At 39.2% G+C, this 20,384-nt stretch overlaps 3 protein-coding genes and 1 non-coding gene across 5 annotated transcripts in view; all 4 read right to left on the bottom strand.

Moving 5' to 3' along the window:
• Positions 1-436: 436 nt before the first annotated feature.
• LOC127372508 (deoxyribonuclease-1) lies at positions 437-6,618 on the bottom strand. Its single transcript, XM_051416320.1, has 10 exons — positions 6,529-6,618; positions 5,139-5,279; positions 4,952-5,046; positions 3,364-3,450; positions 3,054-3,166; positions 2,869-2,981; positions 1,879-2,033; positions 1,707-1,803; positions 1,492-1,624; positions 437-796 (listed from the first exon to the last, which is right to left on the bottom strand). Exons 2-10 carry the CDS (start codon positions 5,217-5,219, stop codon positions 666-668), a joined length of 1,005 nt encoding a protein of 334 aa, XP_051272280.1. The 5' UTR covers positions 5,220-5,279; positions 6,529-6,618; the 3' UTR covers positions 437-665.
• Positions 6,619-7,245: 627 nt separating this feature from the next.
• The window catches only part of LOC127372512 (deoxyribonuclease-1-like), a 34,495-nt gene continuing 21,356 nt past the window's right edge, over positions 7,246-20,384 (bottom strand). The window contains exons 2-10 of the mRNA XM_051416331.1: positions 12,525-12,610; positions 11,880-11,968; positions 11,179-11,262; positions 10,961-11,064; positions 8,959-9,071; positions 8,436-8,590; positions 8,044-8,140; positions 7,851-7,945; positions 7,246-7,400 (exon numbers count right to left, since the gene is read on the bottom strand). Of these exons, the coding sequence (XP_051272291.1) occupies positions 7,892-7,945; positions 8,044-8,140; positions 8,436-8,590; positions 8,959-9,071; positions 10,961-11,064; positions 11,179-11,262; positions 11,880-11,968; positions 12,525-12,610 (782 nt within the window). The 3' untranslated portion in view covers positions 7,246-7,400; positions 7,851-7,891. The remainder of the gene's footprint in view (positions 7,401-7,850; positions 7,946-8,043; positions 8,141-8,435; positions 8,591-8,958; positions 9,072-10,960; positions 11,065-11,178; positions 11,263-11,879; positions 11,969-12,524; positions 12,611-20,384) is intronic.
• LOC127372653 (U1 spliceosomal RNA) lies at positions 10,090-10,245 on the bottom strand. Its single transcript, XR_007886728.1, has one exon. It is a non-coding gene; the product is annotated as a U1 spliceosomal RNA (small nuclear RNA).
• Positions 19,217-20,384, bottom strand: part of LOC127372510 (deoxyribonuclease-1-like) — a 35,394-nt gene continuing 34,226 nt past the window's right edge. For both annotated transcript variants that reach the window (XM_051416326.1, XM_051416325.1), the window contains exon 10: positions 19,217-19,256. The gene's annotated coding sequence lies outside the window, so the exon portion shown is untranslated. The remainder of the gene's footprint in view (positions 19,257-20,384) is intronic.

Genomic DNA, 20,384 nt, shown 5'->3' on the forward strand with positions numbered 1-20,384 from the left:
AACATGCTGTGCTTATTTCCTTTGGCTTGTATAAACACACAAATAATTATGCCGCAGCAGTAATCACATATTCTGGGATTATTTTGTAGATGTTTAAATCACATTTTGTGCTGCAGACATAATATGAGAAGCTTTTATCCCATTTTTATCATACTGATGGAAAGTGTGAAGACGAGCTGGTTTATTGTTCCAGAGGAAAGTTTTCAACTGTTGATCAAGACTGACACAAAATGTGTTGGAAAAAAGAAAAAGAAGAAATTTGGTAAATTGGCCATTTTTTATCATGTTGATGCGCCCAGTGAGCGATAGAAGAAGGGAGCCCCCGCCTGGACATTTTATATTTATCTACAGTGTGTGTCTGTGTGTGTGTGTGTGTATTTATGTGTATATTAAACTTGTTATCTTTGTCCATTGAAGAAAAATATAATACACAGCGTTGGTAATAACTTTTATTAAAGCCTCATTGCTACAGTAGATTCACCTAGATGGTTGACAATATTAATGCAGTAAAAACTCTCTATCAAGGTAAACTACCTGCTGTGTCTTCCAGATTAAGCAACGGCAGATTCAAATAACCAGGAAGCTGCAACACACCATATTTTTAACTCTAATAACACATTTAAAAGTATTAATAGAAGCAAAATCTGACTTTAACGTCGGTTTATTCATCGTCTCTCTAAACGTCTTCTCTTGGCCGGTGTGTTTGATGACTGTCCTGTCTTCCTTTTGGTTGTCTCCTTCTTCTTACTGTTCTTCTGTACAGCCGACGGCTCGGCCTTCTTCATCTGCTGTCGCCCTGTTAGTGTTCAGTTTACACAAACAGAGCAAAACTGAAATGTGCGGTTGAGCCAGAAAAAACACTCAGTATTATAATTAATAACTAGTAGTGTAACTATATTTCAGTAATAATATCACAGTTACCCCCCAAAATATAATTAGTTACAACATTACTTTTGATTTGAAATCCAACAACCTCAATCACATCGTTGGATTAATTTTTGTATTTGTGGAGGAAACAAGTTTGGAAGATGGAAACATTCAGAAGCTGGAAGTAATCACATTACTTTGATTTTAACAAAGAAAACTGGATTTTATTCGTCGTCAGTGTAATTAATTACTGTTGATGGGGAGTTATAAATAAAGTCATATTACTTTTTAAAAGAGTCAATGAGTAATAAACTACATTTGAGTAACTAGATCAGTATTAACAATCTAATAATGTGTAAATGTATCAGGGATACTTTAATACTTATATACTTTTACTGAAGTAGGTTTTTGAATTAAGTGCTTCTACTTGTTATATTGTACTTTAATTTGACCCCAAGGTATCTATGTGAAACTGATTTAAATAATTAATCAAAGGTTGTAACTGATCAAGTGAAATTTAATCGCAGTCAGAATGTGAGATTATTGATCGGTTCAACCTTTGCTGAAAGAAATGATATGATAATTTATACAGTGTAAACTTTATATACAGTTTGTGTTGTGGACCTTTCTTCGGGGTTCGTCTTTGGGTGGACGTTGGCTTTGTGGTTTGGGGCAGAGCCATGTTCCTTTGTCTCGGTGCTTTCTGATTGGTCCTCAGCTCCACCTCCACAGGGTAATGGTCACTGATACTGCGAGTCTTGGGAAAGCAAACAAAGTCACATTTTGAATAAAGACTCTCCTTTAGAGAGGTTGTGCCGATCAACACAAACATGTCTTACTTCCTCATCGGTCAGCTTGAACTCTCTCTGGAAGTTGAAGGACTTGGCTGAGCCGGGGACGATGGCGTCCAGCACGGTCTGCCCGTACACTACGATCCTGTTGGCAAGAAGATGGGTCGCAGTTTAAAAGGTGATTCTAAAAGACAGCAACCTGCAGTGAGACGTGTCGTACCTGTCGTAGGTGTGGTCATTACAGTTACTGGACGTTGTGTCGACGTCATCCTCTATCAGCCAATAGTAGGGAGCGGAGCAGATTCGAATCTTGTCCTTCTTCTTCTTGGAGAGATAACGTCCATCCGCATTGAAGTCCCCCAAAATCATAATATTCTGCCAAAGAAATAACAAGAGTAACTCTGAAAATCTTGTTTTTACTGACCTCCAGTGGTTTAACTGTGAAACAGGGTTGAACCTTTCAACCAGAGGGCAGCAAAACTCTGCTCTTTAGACATTTGTAACACCTATAAATCTTAAATTTAAAACCTAAACTCACAATTTTGCCTAATCTAAGACTGTCGACCACTAACTAAATTATATTTTATGAATATTTAATATTATATTCAATGCATAAAACTGTAAATATTAAACACAATAACTGCAGAAGATTTGGATGAATTGATCATTTGCCATGAATATTGATCAGAGATGAGTTTTTATTGATATTTTGAGGAACTTTTTATACAATTCTCCATCTGTATTATGTTTTTATTTATTTTTAACAATCATACAGACTTAATAGGTTTCTTTATTGACAAATTCAGTGTTTTCTTTACCCTAACGCTGGCTATCTAAACAACCAACCAACACTTCTTCTCCCACTAAGTGCAGCTACAACTGCTCATCTTTACGGATTATATTGATACCAAACTGATAAGAAGACTGTCGACATACGATGCACTTAATGTTGTGTAAAAGAGCAGTTTTATTTGTTATGATCAACGGCTCTATATGGCAAGAAATTGCACTTCAAGGTGTATTAAATGAAAATCTGTAATCTTACTGAGTTGTGCTGCAACATTTTGTGACACCAGAGGCTAAAAATGTTTCTGTAGTTAAAATTAGTTCCCAAACCTGCTTTGAATTACTTTGAGTTATGAAGGAAACAAATCCGACTGCTTTCACCCTTTTGAGGCACTGTCTTTAAGAGTCTGACTGTCGGACCTACATCAGTTCCCCACTTCTTCCTGATAGCGACAACCACATCATGCAGCTCGTCCAGCTCCTTCTCCGAGTCCTCCGGCTTGGTGTGGACTGGGATCAGCACCAGGTCTTTCACAACTGGAATACACAAAGTTAGAGGATGCAGAAACTAAAACACACGTGGAAACAAACACCTACAGAAACACACACCTGTAGTCGGACAGCTGAAGCGCAGGATGAAGGGCTCTCTGGCGAAGGCGTCAACATCTCCAGCCTGATTGTCTTCATACTGATGACAAGCTGCCAGCGTCACCTCATCCTTTCTGTGACACACACACACACACACACATATATTGTATAAGACATGAGGTGTTTGCATGCTGCATGAGAAAGACACAGTGCGGTTGAAGCTGATTCTGCACACTAACACTTTGGCACCACACCACTTCCTAACAGCTTTACTTCAGGAGTGAGCTGCTCCTTTATGTGGAGGTGGACGGTGACACTCGGGGTCTCGTACCTGTAGAAACAAACAAACTGCTCCTTGTAGGTGTCTCGACCCAGCTGGGAGCTGGCGATTATGGAGTAGGGACGGGTTCGGTTAGAGCTGAGGGAAACAGAAACAACACAACAGGAGATCATTAATCATTAAGTTTGTGTAACAACCTTTTTTGGGGGGTTTTAGCTGCAACGTGCTCATTGTTCCAACAGCCCATTATTCCGAAATCCCAACAGTCTGGAAAAATGTCCTCCGACATCCTGAAAACAAAAAGTCTACCGCTTCAAAGGCTTCAAAGGCTTCAAAGGCCCGTTCTTTTCCGGAAATACACGCTCACCTTGGAGTTCTTAACCCCTAATATCTTTGTGTATTTGCTGGCAATGAAGAGGTCGGGTGATCTTGGTTGTCATGGTAACAGTGATAAACACGTGGTCAACGCTGTGAAACGGTTGCAGTTTGGTTTTAAGCATCAGTGCTACTTGGTTTGGTTAAGTCAGTTATGTTTGTAAGATGGTATTTTTGATAATAAAACCTCCTGACATCAGTGTTGTAGCTACGCTTGCAGCTCTGGGAAGCTTTATTAATGCTTCATGTTCACAATAACAATGTTTACATGGAGCCAAATATTCTGATTATAATCGTTTTAAATCTCAGAATAAACAAACTCAAACTGATTCTGATTCTTTTTATTTTATTTTACTAATTTATTTATTATTCATCTGTTCATTATTAACCTCAGGCCTATTAACAAAAGCTTAATAATGTTATTATTAACATTAAAAAATAATAACAATTTTATTATTTAACCTGATGATGATTTTGATGATTTCATGTTTCAGCTGAGAGATAAATTTAATCACTTCATACTACTGACGAGGCTCCAGCGGCGTTTAACTACCGTATATGGAGGTGATGTGGTTGCTATGAGCTGTTTGATTTAACTATAATAATTTAGATGTTGTTGTATGTTGCTACGTATGTATATTAGTCAGTTAAGTCTCTTATTCCACCGTGTCCCCGTGTCACACTTGATGTCCTTCACATTCATTAACAACATGAAACACTTATACAATATACTCTATACAAACATTTTATTGGCTCATAACTCTACAGTTTGTACATTTATGTTGTACAATAATCCATTTACATGCTTGTGCTCACTGATAATCTTTCATATGTGTGTCACTGTGAGCTGTCACCACTTTGGTCAAAGCAGTTTAGTCGATCATTGTCTGAGTCTGGCTGTTATGACTCATCTTTTATAGCACGGCTGGTTCCATATAATTACTTTCACTTCTATAATGGCCACTGGCTCGCTCTGATCATCCTGCATTAGGGTCTGACTCTAACAGCAGCTCATTTGTAACATCATAGTTGCATCATAGTTGAACTTTTTAATCTTGTTAGCAACTGAAAACTGAAATTAAAGCAACATTTAGCTCATTTAACTGCTCCTTGTCAGCTCATTTCTATACTAAGAAACCAACTGCACTTTTATAAAGCTTTGAGGCTTCATTATAATATTCTGAGTTGTGGAAAATGTGGAAATGTTTTGGATGTAAGAAAACAAGCTTCTCTTTTCTAAAGTTTCGCAGTGCAGAGAACTCACCTGGTGCTGTTGAGCTCTTGAAGTAACTTCTCCATGGCCTTACCGCTCTTATCCACCACCTCCAGTATCAGCACCACACTGTACTGAGACATGATCTGTAACAGACACAGCACTGTTTATATATCCCAGCACACACTGTTGCACATATGTTGTTATTATCATTGGTTTAAAAAAAACTACGATCAACCTTGGTGAGGTAGCGGACGACAGTTTTGTCTGTGACCTTTTTCCATCCCAGGTTCTTGGCATTGAAGGCGGCTATCTTCATCGTGACTTGAGATGTTTAACAGTGTTTTATTGGATGAATATCAGTGACATGTTGTTTGAACTGTGGGGGAAGGAAATAGAGAAAGGATGCAGAAAAAAGAAGAAACTGTGGTTTAGATGAAGTGTGGGAAACTTTTACAGCCTCTAGATTATAACCTAGATCAGACCTGTGGAAATGGCTTCAACATACGACACAGGAGACTTTATTTAGTTTGTTAAAGGAATCCAGTAGAAAAGTAATAATTTGTTGAAATATAAAACCATATATATATACAAACAAACACATATAAAACAGCACAATGTATACAGTTTGAATACAGCAGAGACACATAAAGGATTATGTTCAAAAGCAGGTGCAGAGATCAGAAACTAACACAAGAACTGAGTTATTAAAGGAGGATAACAGAATAAGGATGTACAGTTTCAGTGACTTTTGCAGCTGGTTCCAGTCAGCAAACTGCAAAGAGTGATGGCCGAAGGAGATAAAGACTTTAGGAGTCCACTGCTGGAGATTTTGGAGATACAGTATGAAGGTTTTGCCAATTATGGTTTTATAAATGAAGTGATACCTGTGGATCCAATGCCTGAGGCCAGTTGACTAGAGAGTACAGGCTGCAGTGATGAGTGATGAAAGGGGCATTAGGGCAACTTCAGTTAGATGTTAAAAGATTTCATTTAAATGTTCTGCAGGAATAAACAAAAGTCCTGCCTTCAGAATTTTACTTTAGTAACGGTGCAAACATATTAGCAACAAAATTAAAGTAAATAAAAGAACTCACTGTATGCAGAAGAGCTCATTTCAGACGTTTATATCATTAAATATATTATATATTACTTATTAATATGGAAAATAAATGCAGTGGAGAAGTATAAAGTAAAGTAAAATGGAAAGTACCTTTAAAACTGTACTTAATACGTCTTTAGTTACTTTCCATTACTACACTTGTTTGCAGCCTTTGAAAATTTACTTTTTTAAAACCTTCGAATTTGACTGAATTGCACACACACTGTTGGCAAGAACTCCCACAAAATGCTTCATATATTCCACATTAAAATGCTCCTTCTGTCATCAAACATTATGATATATAATTGAGTTTTGGACGTTGGGTTCAGTAATGCCGCTCCGCTGCAACACAAACAGTTTTCTAGTTTCCCTTTGCAGTCTTTAAAATAAAACTGAAATTGTATTTATTTTCTCAAAGTATTCAGCTTTTTGTAAGAGTGTCAGTTCCTTCTGCTCTACAGGAAGTTTCAGTTTAGAAAAGTAGATTAAAGTAAGTAAAACAAACAGAGGAGAGAGAATAACTCACCAGCCTGGTTGAAATACGCAAAAACCCAAATTGCTACCGTATCAACAAACAGCGACTGATACTGAACTCTGCAGAGCAACTGTTTAACCTCTGAGAAACAGGAAGTTCACAGCAAGTCAGTTCACACACACACACACACACACACACACACACACACACACACATACAGTGTACATACTGCAGATGCAAAGCATACACACCCAACAGTCTCTATCTGTGATTAAGGCCTGTTAGTGCTTCCTGTCTGTCTGTGCTGCTGGTCCTTTACCACAAACACCACGGTGCTCTGACAAACGTTATCTTTTTATTTAGTAAAATACGCTTATCGCTTTCTTTCCAACAGTTAGATGAACCAACCTCATATCTGTGCAAGAAATATGGAGCTGTAGTAGCTTGCACTGCACTGGAATCAGTAGTTCTGTTTGCATCGTCGTAGCTAAGTTTGGTTGTGAGTAAGTCTTTGTTTGAGAGGATCCGGTGAGCTACCAGCTGCCTGTGATGATTGACACTGGACTCTAAAACACTTTAAAGTAAGTGCACTATCATATCCAATGTGTCTGCATTAGCCACATGTGCTCCACTTAACATTGTTCATGGCCAGTTACATTTTTATGGACTAATACCTCTAGAGGTAAAAGAGATGTTTGTTGTTGTTGTGTTTTTGAACATCAGACAAAGAGAAAAGAGAACTTTTCAAGGACAAAGAAAGCACAAAAATACTCTTTCATGATTAGTTTATTTCAGATAACACGAAGCTATAAGCGTTATGAATAAGTAAGCAGTGATATAAGGAACTGCCGATGCGTCTGCGTATATTGTCTAATGTTGTGTCATGATGAGGTCTGCTGGGACATCCGTCTTCTTCTGATGTCCTGTTAGAGGTTTGATTTACAAAAAGACACAAAACAGAAAATATAGTTCAGACAGAAAAAGAAACAAGAGAACATCTGATATCAACATCCATCATTAAAGCTCTGATTCAGACTTTGGTGACCTCTAGTGTAAAAACAGACACTGTGGCTGACAGACGTACCCGATAACTCCTTAACAGTTACTGACTCAGGGAAACTGAGAATGAATGAAGTCAAATGTATTTCTATACTGTGGTATTACTACTTTTACTTAAATAAATGGTCTCAGTACTTCTTTCCTGTTGTCCAATGTCTTGGAGAGAAGGTTGCATATAAATGGCACCAATTCGGTGACCAAAAACTACACACACGAACTTTAAACACCATAAAATACTCAATTAACTTTGTAGTGACCCTTTTGTTTATCATATACACAAACATAGTGCAGGTGAAAGAATTACTGATATATACCTTTCTCTTCGTTGGTTGCCTTCGGAGCTCATTTGTTCATGTTAGTTCTTCCTCAGCACCACCTCCACAGGGTAGTGGTCACTGATGGCTTTAGTCTGGAAGAAAAGTCATAAATATTTTTTAAAGGACCATGTTGTGAATTTGAAAGTTTTCCAACTGATCTAAGACAGTCTTATATATTCCTCAGTCTTACTTTGGCATGAGACAGACGGTATTCCTTCTGGAAGTTGAAAGTCCGAGCTGAGCGGGGAACCACAGCGTCATACATGTCATCTCCAAACACCACAATCCTGTTGGCAGAGAGACTCTGGATTTAGCCTTTGAACTTCCTCTAGTAATCCCATTCACCTAACAAACACTTATTCTGTATCTCTAGAGGTATATAGCCATGCTGATATGGATCCAGAGTTTAAGATAATAAACCAAACTATAGAAACATTGACAAGATAATGGCATATATATCAATTCTTTAAATGTAATGTTACACCACAAACTAAAATCCTTTCACCTCTATTTGTTTTTTTAAAAGTGGAGGCAGAAATTTTAGTAAAAGCAACTGTATTTCATCGGTCATACTTATATTACCTGTCGTAGGTGTGGTCAGTAGAGTTACTTGTCGTGGTGTCGACATCATCACCTATCAGCCAATGGTAGTCAGGAGAGAAGATACTGATCCTTTCCTTCTTCTTCTTGGAGAGGTAACGTCCATCTGCATTAAAGTCCCCCAGAATCATAATGTTCTGCAGAACAAAATCAACATAATGTATCAGCATAAACATCATCATCAGTGCATCAAACTACAAGAGAAGCTGGTGCTCTAGTGTAACATCCAGTGGCAAGTGAATTTCATATATAACCTTTAAAACCAAAATGAACTACCATCTATATACAAGTAGAATAATGGATACAAAAAGTAAATAAAATACAAAATAAGATCAAAGCGGCACTAATGAGTATTTTTATATTGACATACAATTGCAGTAACAGTAAGCAGATTTGTAGTGCAACCAGAACCATTCCACTCAAACCCATGAAATAATAATAATAATAGGTTATTATTGCTCCCATACTTATATCATTTACTCTGTTCTATTAATTTACAACTCACATCAGACTTCCATTTTTTTCTCGCAACTTCAACCACATCCTCCAGAGCGTCCAGCTCTATTTCTGCATCCTCTGGTTTGGTGTGGACTGGGATCAGAACCAGATCCTTCACAACTGAAAGCACAAACACAACTTAATGTCAGATACAGCTGAATTGGATACACACAGATTTTAATTTCTATACTTGTGAAGACCCCATGCGTATTCGGGCCCGCAAGCATGTAGTGTTGCATAAGAAGTTTTTTGACAAACAGGACATGACCAGATTTGGAACATACATAAACAAGGTCACATGATCCAATTCTCTGTTTGGTCTACATAGACAACATCAGGCCAACTTAGCTGAGTAGTATGAGCTGGAGCTTTGCACTCCCCTGCTTACAGCAGCTTCCCCTGAATTTCTTACATAACGCTTTCCAGATCCCCTTCTCATGGGTGCATCCCAGCTGAACAGGAGACAATGGGTGTGGGCCAGGACAGGGTCTTGCTGAGTGGAGTACCACTGGCTCAGATCTGGAGTTGGCCCCCAGGCGCCACACAGTGTATGCCCACTGCTCCTCCTACTTGGGATGAAGGTCAAATGCAGAGAATGAATTTCTCTGAGGTTAAGGATAACTTCACTTAAGCCTCAATCCCCATGGTTTCTGATTTCTTTAGTCTCACAAACAGACAAAGCTCAGCCAAGGAAGGTTCCCAGGTGTTCCTTTATGCCAAATTTTTTAAAATATCAAAAGGCCATTATTTTCCACAGAAATATCCAAATGTGCATACATTTGGAATATACATAGTGGGCGTGACCTAGAACCAGGTCCAATTCTTTCTAAGATCTCTACAAAAAGGTTTGCTTATTTGGACTTCCAAGTCAGTATTGTGTGCCACCTGACATCAGACCAACATTATCAGGCCAACTTAGTCTGGCACGTCCCAGCCACTCCACTCGTGGTAAGCCTCCCATAGTCTTATTGTCTGCCAATATTCCAGGCCACACCCATTCCCCTACCCATTAAACTGCCAATGGCATTACCACATTACTACAGCCTCTTTTCAGTGGCTTGAACATTACTACAACAGTGCTGACTTGGAAGTCGCTACAATCAAATTTATATCAGCTTTTTCTCCAACATAAAAGTCAGTGGAGAATGCGAACACAATCCCCCACAACCAGAAATTATGCAGTCAAGATCCCCATATTTGGGGAATTTGCAGAGGTCAGCACAGCCGGAATGCAATATTTGATCCTCACCCTGAGTGAACCAGTGTCATGTTTTCACCTTTGCTAGTTTTGTGTTTCTTTGTACCTGTGTTTAAGTGGTAATTTTTGAGGGATGAATGATTAACGTAACATAAGTTCAAATTAAAATTAACAAAAGTTTAAACATACATATTATGTTTTCTATTCCAGCAAACAAATGTATTTCATCATTGAACATAAAAAAGGATTAATGAAGTATGTAAATAATATTTTAATTATTTCCTTTTGTACACTCAGGGGGTAGATTTGCAGATCACACTCTTCTTATTTCTCCTTATACTGATGATGTTATGCTTTTTATATCAGATTTAGAAAATATTTTCTACAGTTTTTTTTCCAAATAAAGCGGAGACAGAAAATTTTAATAATGCTGGACAGGGCCTCCTACAAACTGAAAAATGAGATAGGACAAAGATCAAGTTAGTTTAGCCTGGGTTCACTAGACTTTCTGTATGCTCCATTTGTTAACAGATAGCCTAACATCAAAGCTGGGGTTAGTTAGACAATATATCTATAATAAAAGTTGTGTCAGGTGAGGTTTCTTAAATAACTGATGATTCTGTGTTAAAATCAGAGTAATAGCAATTTGTCAAAAAAAAAAACTTCTACACAATGTCTGGTAATTGTGGACTAACAGAAACTCTGGATTTGAGCTCTCTACCTCTATAGAAATACTATTAGCAGGACACTCAAACAAAAACCAACACACACACACACACACACACACACACACACACACACACACAGGTACCTGTATCAAGACACTCGAACCGCACCATGAAGGGCTCTCTGGCGAGAGTGTCTTCAGCTGTTTCTTTGTACTGGTGGTAGTTGATCAACGTCACCTCATTCCTTCTAAAAACACACACAGACAGACGCAGATGCATATGTGTGTCATAATCGATAATCGACAGACATACACTGATACGCTGATGAGTCGGTTTCCAGAGTGAGTTTTTGACTGTTTACCTAAAGAAGAAGACAAACTTCTCTTTGTAGGTGCTTCGTCCCAGAGATTGGCTGCTCCTTATGCCGTACAGATGAGGTCCGCTCCTTCAGTCAAAAAACAGAAACAACTGGAACTTAAACACTCACACAGTTTCAACCAGTAGCATTTATTAATCATCATCATCATCATCATCATTATGGGTTTCTGTGCGGGAGCACAGTATTTAATTTTTGAATTTGTTTTAGTTTGTTTAGTTTAATCATGAGATTCTGTTTAGTTCTGTTTATTTAAAAGCTAGATTCAATCTGTATATAGAGACAGAAGTCCAACTCCCTCTCCCATCTTGCCTCTGCTCCACGAATAACTGTAACTCTAATTATTATCTCATGTTTGTCACCGTCTTCTCTAAAAACATTGAAACACATTCAGAAAGGTGTCTTCACAAACAAACTTTGACTACTGATAAACTTCAAATTCATACATGGCACAAAGCCGTCTTGTTCTTGACTGTATTAAGTAGGACTAATTAATAAATATGTATTCTCTAAGTCATTTTCATGTCTGTGTATTATCATAAACATGTATATAGTTAGTTGGCTGCAGTTGCATGAAAGCTTCTGTTGGCAAAAAACATTTCTACTTCTGAGTTCTACATAAATACGTGCCGGGCCCTGTCAAAATACGTCCCTGTGGAGGTCATGTCCACGTGTGGACAACGTACTTATTGAGTTCTTGGAGGAAAAATTTCATGGCCTCGCCAGTTTGATCCACCACCTCTAGCATCACCACCACGCTGTACCGAGACACAATCTGCACCAAACACAACCACAACAGAAGACAGCAAACAGCGAACAATGAACATGTCTGGAAGTACATTTAAATTGTCATATTGGGACACACAAAGTGTTACTAATAACTTATTATAATTAATAGTAGGTTGGTTGTCATCAAGTGTCCCTTTAAGCTGTGACAATGAACCAGTATGAAGCAGCTAAATGGGATTCAACCATCATTAATTCTAATATGTACAGTATTTCTAACTGTGAAGGAATGTTTTTAGTCAATAAAAAGGGTAAATAGATAATCAATACTGATACAAAAGAAACAGATCCAAATACTAATTATGTATTTCTATTGTAAGAATAAATCATTTTTACAGGAACAGGCATTTCTTTAAATCTGGCCTGAACAGAGGTCTTATTTCTCTGATCATCATACAAACAAACACAAAACGCACAACATACAAATATACAGTAGTTCCTTTTCACTGTATTTTCACACTCAGCATGACAAAAATATAAAATTGAATAAGTAATTGTACTGAATATCAGAGATATCAGAGATGTTTGAATGAATTATGACTTACCTTGATAAGTTTTTCCCGCACATCCTTATTTCCGACTTTATCCATTCCCAGTCTCTGGACATTGAAGGCTGCAATCTTCATTTTTACTATAAAAACAAAATTCACATAAGTTCAGAAGTTGAAAAAAGACACTGTCCACCATCTTTAGTTTAGCAGGTTAGCATGACAACATTTGCTTAGTGCAGCTGAGGGAAAGACGAGGAAGGTTAATCTTCATGAACATTAAGTGTAGTATATCTAATCCTTTCTTTTCTATTTATCTAGAGAGGCTGAAAATGTATTTCCATATAAAGTACATTTACAGTATTATTACTTACTATTTATTGGTCTACTTATTCTTGATGTTTTGATGATTATTCAGGTTATTGCGCCTGATGATATATGTTCTGATTGTATGGGTTATTTTTGTTTATTCTCTTGTTTGTTTTGAGTTATTTTACACTTTTGTGAATTACATTTTTAAATAAAAGTTCAGCTGAGGCTGATGGGACTATGGAAAGTTGGAGGATCGCCAAAATTATTACAATTCATTAATTCATTAATTGGTCATGATTTTTAAGATATAAAAATAACTAATACATAATTAATAAGCACATAACTGCCGTTTTAATTAAAACGCATTAGTCAAAAACCTTTGATGCAGTTTTCTCAGTTTCATTGTCAGCGTAGTTACTGCGGTTAGGCTTTGCAGGGCAGTGTAGTCATGGCAACAAAAACACTTAATAAGCGGGAAACTATGAGACTGAACTGAACGGAAATAGTTCATCAGATGAAAAAGAGGCAATGAAAGCAGAAAAGCCACATGTGAGAGTTTCAGCTGCACCTGAAAGCATTAGATTATTTTCTTTATATTGTTGTAATTTGGTTTCACTAACATTGATTATTATTGAAACCTCTGCATGTTGTTATACATTTATATGTGTTAACCAATATTCAATTAAATTTTATTTGCATAGCGCCAAATCATAACAGAAGTTATCTCAGGACACTTTTCAAATAGAGCAGGTCTGGACAGAACCGACGGCGGCAAAGAAAAACTTCCTTTTAAGAGGCTGCAACCTCGGACAGACCCCGACTCTAGGTGGGTGACCCAACAGTACCACCATGAGCAAGACCTTGGCGAAGGGGGCAAGGAAAAACTGCCTGTTAAAAGGCAGAAACCTAGGACAGATCCTTCGGCTCTAGGTGGGTGGTCGTCTGTCTCGACCAGTTTCTCTTTTATTTTAAATGCATTTTTTTACAAGAGCCATATTTTACAGTATGCCGCTTGGACGGACGAGACTGAAAGTTCCTACAGCAAGCAGTCCTATTAAAGAGAGAGAGAGACAGTGAGCGAGAGAGAGACAGGAAGTTTGTTGGCAGCAGAGACGTTGGCGCCAAAACACAAAATGATCGACCGTCAATTCATGCACAGAAAAAAATGCCCAAAAAGTAGCTGAGACAACATTTACTCAAAGTGTCCATAACAACAACAACATCAATTTCTCTCATTTATACTTTATACGTCTGCTCCACTTTTCAGAGGGAAACACTGAAGAGTAATTTAATCCATTATTTGGTTCTCAATCTCACTTATTACAAAAACATCTGAATCTATTTGAGATTACCCAAAAATTCAGGAAAACCTTCCGGAGGGGCCCGACCCTCAGATTGGGAACCGCTGGTCTTTAAGGTGGAGATTCAAATAAAAAAGGCGGCTAAAAAGTGGCGGGTGGAAACCGTCTCTCATTGCCGACACACACACTCACACACAGCTGGAAACAGCTAGCTGTTGTTCTGTTTGCATCGTCGTAGCTGAGGTTGGTTGGGAGTAAGTCTTTGTTTTAGAGGATCCAGTTCCAGCTTTCTCAGCTTTGGGAGAGATCCAGTGAGCTACCAGCTGCCCCTGATGATTGATACTGGACATATCCAATGCGCTGCAATGTGCTCAACTTAACATCGTTCTTGGCCGGTTACATTTTTATGAACTAAAACCTCTAGAAATAAAAGAGATGTTTGTTGTTGTGTTTTGGTTTGTAAGATTTGAATACCAGCCATGTTCTGTTTTTGAACATCAGACAAAGAGAAAAGATAACTTTTTAAGGAAAAAGAAAGTACAAAAATACTCTTTCATGACTAGTTTATTTCAGATAACACGAAGCCATAAGCGCTATGAATAAGTAATGTTAGATCCCGAGTTACCCCTGTATAGGTGGTACTGGACCAGCTCTCCGTTGTAAAGGGTCCGAGCCTCTTGCCTATGAGTATTACCCTATAGGTTAAAAAGAGGACTGTTTAAGCTGGTGGCGAGGAGACACACCTGGCTTCTAACTGCCTTCATCCGAACGCCCATCCTGCTCACTCTAGTGCAGCACCTGACCGAATAGCCCTAGAGCCAAGTACCACACTAGCCACGTTCGTTAACGGCAGCTCTCCTCTTACTGATCTGTGCACTTGGTGGTTGCTAGGATTATTTTAGTGGCTTGGACAGTAAGCCCCAAGGGTCTGTTTAATTTATTTGACTAGAGTAACTTGTTAGAACCTTCAAGATATTAAACACACTACCTAATAATTATTGCCTGTAGAGATATCATAAATCCAATGTCCACTATTTATTCTTTAACTTTAGTTGTTATTTTTTATTGCAAGATTTTAAGAAGGGCTAGCACACAGCTTAATATTGATTCAACATTGATTATTCACATCTACTGATAAAGATTAATTATCTCTGACATTGAAAATAGTTATTTAAATTTCAAACCCTGATGAGAAGGCTGTAGCTGAAGGGTTAAATGTCCAGTTTGAAGAGAGAGAGGGAAGAGGTGCACTGGCCAATACAGTCTTTCCATGCCTGCCAGTGCAGTCTCTGATGGCAGGGTGAACTAAAGAGTGATCCTTGGTGATCAATTGGAATCCTAAAGCCGGGTGGAGATGGTTAATCCTCCTCTGCTCGACACTCCCGTCTCAGCTTTAGATTGTTGGACTTCTCTTTCTGCGATGTTAGGCTTGTTCGTTGCTCTATCTCTTGAGTTGACATTCTAAGTTCAAAGATGAGTTGCTCCGATGTGGTCGATCGATCAGCAAGTCTTGAACCCAAGAGCCGGCCGATGAATAACCCCGATCCTCCTCGTGCAGAACCTTTTATCCCCCTTGTCTCCTAGGGTGTTGTTCGGTTCATACCTAGTACTTCCTCTTTTGCTTCTCACAAGATGTGTCCTGTGTGTGTGCTCATCCTTACATCCTGTGTATGCGGTCCAACTTCCCTTTTCTCTCAGCACCAGGCATGTCCGGTTGCAATATATGCCTTATTACCTAGTGTTACGGCCACCTCCATTATCTGGAGATGTGTAGCTGTGTTGTGCAGCTGTGTCATGTTAAGCAGGATGTGTGATCCCTTGCCGAGGATTGGCTGGCATTGCATCGAATACCTGTGATAGGGGAACCTTTCGAACGTGTAATAATAGACTGTGTCGGATCCTTGCCCAGAACTAAAAGCGGAAATCAATATTTACTCACAGTAATGTGCGCTGCCACTCGCTTTCCCGCTTTTTTTTTTTTTTTTGGTCTTCCCCGGGTGATTAAAACTGATCAAGGCTCCAGTTTCCAGTCTAGACTAGTTAATCAAGTTCCTATTGCAGTGCAGTCCTATTGCAGGAGGATGTTAATGGTATGTTATTTTTCCTGTAAGTTTAACAGGCACCAGGCTAACTACTCGACCATTGAAAAAGAAACCCTTGCTTTGCTGTTGGCCCTACAACACTTTGAGGTATATGTTGGTTCCAGTTCTCTGCCAGTTGTAAATTACAATGACAATAACCCACTTGTGTTTCTTTCCCGCATGTATAACCACAACCAGCGACTCATGCGGTGGGCCTTGGTCGTGCAAGATTACAACCTGGATGTACGTCATAAGAAAGGATCTGAAAATGTGTTAGCTGATGCTCTATCAAGAGTATAAAAATAGTCTTAGTTGTAAGGTGGTGGTTTTGTTACAAACTTATGGTTTGCATCTTAAGGGGAGGGGTGCTAAGGCCACCTCCATTATCTGGAGATGTGTAGCTGTGTTGTGCAGCTGTGTCATGTTAAGCAGGATGTGTGATCCCTTGCCGAGGATTGGCTGGCGTGAGACCTGCCTACTTCCTGGTTCCAGCCGGTGATCTGATTGGTGCGGCGTCTGGCAATCCCTCCAATCATCTACCGCCTTCCTCTATTTAAATAGCTGCCTACCTGTTGAACGGGTAGTTGTGATTTTGCCCTTGATCAACTCGGCTGTGTGTATTGTGCTCTACTGTTGTAAATGTGTTAACTTCTGTAAGAGCCTTAGTTTAAGTATAAGATCCTAGTGTCTCCTGTGTTGCCTTAATCTGAACTGTGGTAAGGAAACTGGGCAAGGATTTAGGTGGGGGGTAACTGATACACACCGGACACCTGTAGATTTATTTTATGTTGGACACACTAGGTTTTAGAGGGTGCTGCTTACTTTGTATTTTTGATTATTGATGACGGGTCAGAGTTTTGTTTAATTTGATTTTGAAGTAGTCAGTGGCTATCTCTCATTTTGGAGAGACCTCTTTAAGTTATATTTGTTTCTTTGAGTTAAGCAGCATCCAACAGCCCTTTTCCTGTTTTTCTTGTGAACCCTGCAAATAAATGCAATTTTACCAAAAACATTCTGGTTCATGTTGCTTCCCTCTCCCCCCACGAGCCGGGTCGTAACACTAGTTACTTAACACTTCAACATGATTTGCTCTCTTGACCTTACTTTCCATAGTTCTGTCTTAGGCCTTTAGGCCTTTATTTGATAGAGAGACAGCTGGAGATAGACAGGAAAGGGGGGCAGAGAGAGAGGGGATGACATGCAGCAAAGGGCCGCAGGTTGGTTTCGAACCCGGGCCGGCCTCTCTACCGACTGAGCTAACCGGACGCCCACATTTATACTTATTAATTATTAAATAATCAGTTACAATCATATAATCAGATTTCATTTTGTAATATAGAATCAACTTCAATCATTAAATGATGACGATGAACGGGCCCTCGCACTCCGTGCAACTCGGGGGTGTGCTGTGGCCGCGTCACGTGCCGTCGTAACAGGTGCGGACCACAACATGAAAATTTTGCAGAAATCGGATCATAATTTTTTAGAAGCAGATCCGATGAATTCCCTAGGAGGAGTTTGTTCAAATACAACGCGAAAAGTTAACCGAAAGTGAAAATCAAAATCAAAATGGCCGACTTCCTGTGGGGTTTCGGGTATGGGTCCAAGAGGCTGTTTTGTGTGTCCCGGCATGTTACACGTGCCTACCGGGTTTCATACATATCAGTGAAACGTGGCGCTGGGCCTGCTTTTTAAAAATCCTGTAGGGGGCGCTACACACACGACAAATACGATTTTTGGTATGTGAGCTTCAGGCACTACTCTACACGTGTCCTGTGAATTTCATATTCATAACTATTACGGTCTCCGCACAGTGATGTATCCTGCCACCAGAGCGCCACCTAGTGGCGAATTGTTGACACATTTATTAGTGAGCCTCAGGGAGCCATGGGCAAGCATCATACCAAGTTTCATCTTAATCACGTGTCGATGCAGAGATATAAACGTCTTCATTTAAAAGAGCGCAAAAAAAAAACTTTTGGTATCCAGTTCAATTCGATTCAATTCAATTCAATTTTATTTGTATAGCGCAAATTCATAACAGAAGTTATCTCAGGACACTTTTCAAATAGAGCAGGTCTAGACCGGACTCTTTATAACATTATTTACAGAGACCCAACAGTACCACCATGAGCAAGACCTTGGCGAAGGGGGCAAGGAAAAACTGCCTGTTAAAAGGCAGAAACCTAGGACAGATCCTTCGGCTCTAGGTGGGTGGTCGTCTGTCTCGACCAGTTTCTCTTTTACTTTAAATGTTACAGTGCAGGAGATGCCTTGAAAAGCTTTAAACTTCCAAGACACCACTGTAATGAGACACCTGACTCCATGACAGACAAATGCACTTTAATCATCAACCCATGAAGCCAAATAGCTTGAGGTGAACCAGCAACTATAGCTGCTTAGAACATAAACCCTTAAAAAGTGGAAGAATTAAGGTCCAGGGTTCAAGTACAGTCAAGTCCTTTGGAGTTTGGGGATAATGGATCAAAGCTGAATGTTTACAGAGTGGTGATAAGATGTAGCTGAGACAACATTTACTTAAAGTGTCTATAACATCAATTTCTCTCATTTATACTTTATACGTCTGCTCCACTTTTCAGAGGGAAACACTGAAGAATAATTTAATCCATTATTTAGTTCTCAATCTCACTTACTACAAAAACATCTGAATCTATTTGAGATTACCCAAAAATTCAGGAAAACCAAAAAATAAACTGAATGAAAAAATAAAATCACATCACAACTCTTCAGATTTATCTGGTGACCTTCCGGAGGGGCCCGACCCTCAGATTGGGAACCGCTGGTCTTTAAGGTGGAGATTCAAATAAAAAAGGCAGCTAAAAAGTGGCGCGTGGAAACCGTCTCTCATTGCCCACACACACACTCACACACATCTGGAAACAGCTAGCTGTTGTTCTGTTTGCATCGTCGTAGCTGAGGTTGGTTGGATTTTAATACCAGCCATGTTCTGTTTTTGAACATCAGACAAAGAGAAAAGAAAACTTTTCAAGGACAAAGAAACCACAAAAATACGTATATTGTCTAATGTGTCATGATGAGGTTATCTGCTGGGACATCCGTCTTCTTCTGATGTCCTGTTAAATTTACAAAAAGACACAAAACAGGAAATAACGCCGTTAGTAACGCCGTTATACTTAAACGCTGTTACTCCCAACACTGGTCAGCATACTGGTGGAGTGATCATATTGGGATCTGAGCCTGCTTATTTTCTGTGACCCTGTTCAGACTTGAGTGGGTATGTGTGATGAAAACTTTGTGTTTTGTCTCATAGTGGCATTTCACACTGGCACTTTTAATCAGCGCCGCGGTCTCTGAACATGAGACACACTGGTTATGTGCTCCCAGTGGGAAGAATGAATGTGAATGAATCTGTCCATTAAAAGCTTGATTTTCTATCCACTTTTCTCTTCTTAGAGAGCGCCATAAATCTTCTGTTGTCTCGCGCTCACTCATCTCTCCATTTCCTCTCCATGTATCTGTGACTTCTCTTTCTGTCTGTCTCTCCTCTCTCATCGCTCTCATCTCTGTATTCAGTCGCGCTGTTTAAACAGATTTGATTGGCTGAGCAGCATCACGTGGGATGGCTGAACTAGCATGCGATTGGTCTGTGAGCTTCCTGATCTGCTAAACAAATACCGTAAAGACTAAAAAAGCTGTGCTGGTTAAAATAGAAGCTCCCAGTCAATAATTAGAGTCCTCAATAATTAATTGATTATAGGTCTGGGTCCGCATAGGACGGTGTCTGGGTCCGCATAGGACGGTGTCTGGGTCCAGACTCGCCTGTTAGCGACCTCTGCCCTAGAAAGTTCATGAAGATCTTCCTGGCACTCAGACCAAAGCAATGGATCAGGCTAGATTCGCGTTGGCCCCACCCTCTGAGTTTGATGGGTGAGTTTGACAGTTTTAAGTAATTCATGAAGCACTGCAACACAGGACCATGAAATGTAAATGTAAATAGTGAAATAATTATATATGTATTGTACATTAAATGAATCGGTATTTGAATTAATTAATGACACATTTAATATTACATTTATGTATTTAATTCCAATTTTAATTAATTAATGACACATTTATGTAGCCAGGTGAACATGGGTTACACAGGGGTTTTCTCCTTAACAAGTGCTTTGTAATTTGCTTGTGGGATTAGTACTGTAGTAGCGTTCTTTTTCCCTCAAGGGGGCATTGTTACGCTATGGGCA

The sequence above is a fragment of the Dicentrarchus labrax genome, unplaced genomic scaffold (genome assembly GCF_905237075.1).
Source record: "Dicentrarchus labrax unplaced genomic scaffold, dlabrax2021, whole genome shotgun sequence".
Lineage (NCBI taxonomy): Eukaryota > Metazoa > Chordata > Actinopteri > Moronidae > Dicentrarchus > Dicentrarchus labrax.

What these genes read in the sequence shown, in the direction of transcription:
- LOC127372508 (XM_051416320.1), bottom strand. Translation starts at nt 5,219, where the DNA reads ATGAAGATAGCCGCCTTCAATGCCAAGAACCTGGGATGGAAAAAGGTC. An exon ending in CAGTTTGTTTGTTTCTACAG is followed by an intron (nt 3,167 to 3,363) that starts GTACGAGACCCC and finishes TGTGTGTCACAG; the next exon opens with AAAGGATGAGGTGACGCTGG. An exon ending in TCAAGCTGACCGATGAGGAA is followed by an intron (nt 1,625 to 1,706) that starts GTAAGACATGTT and finishes TGCTTTCCCAAG; the next exon opens with ACTCGCAGTATCAGTGACCA.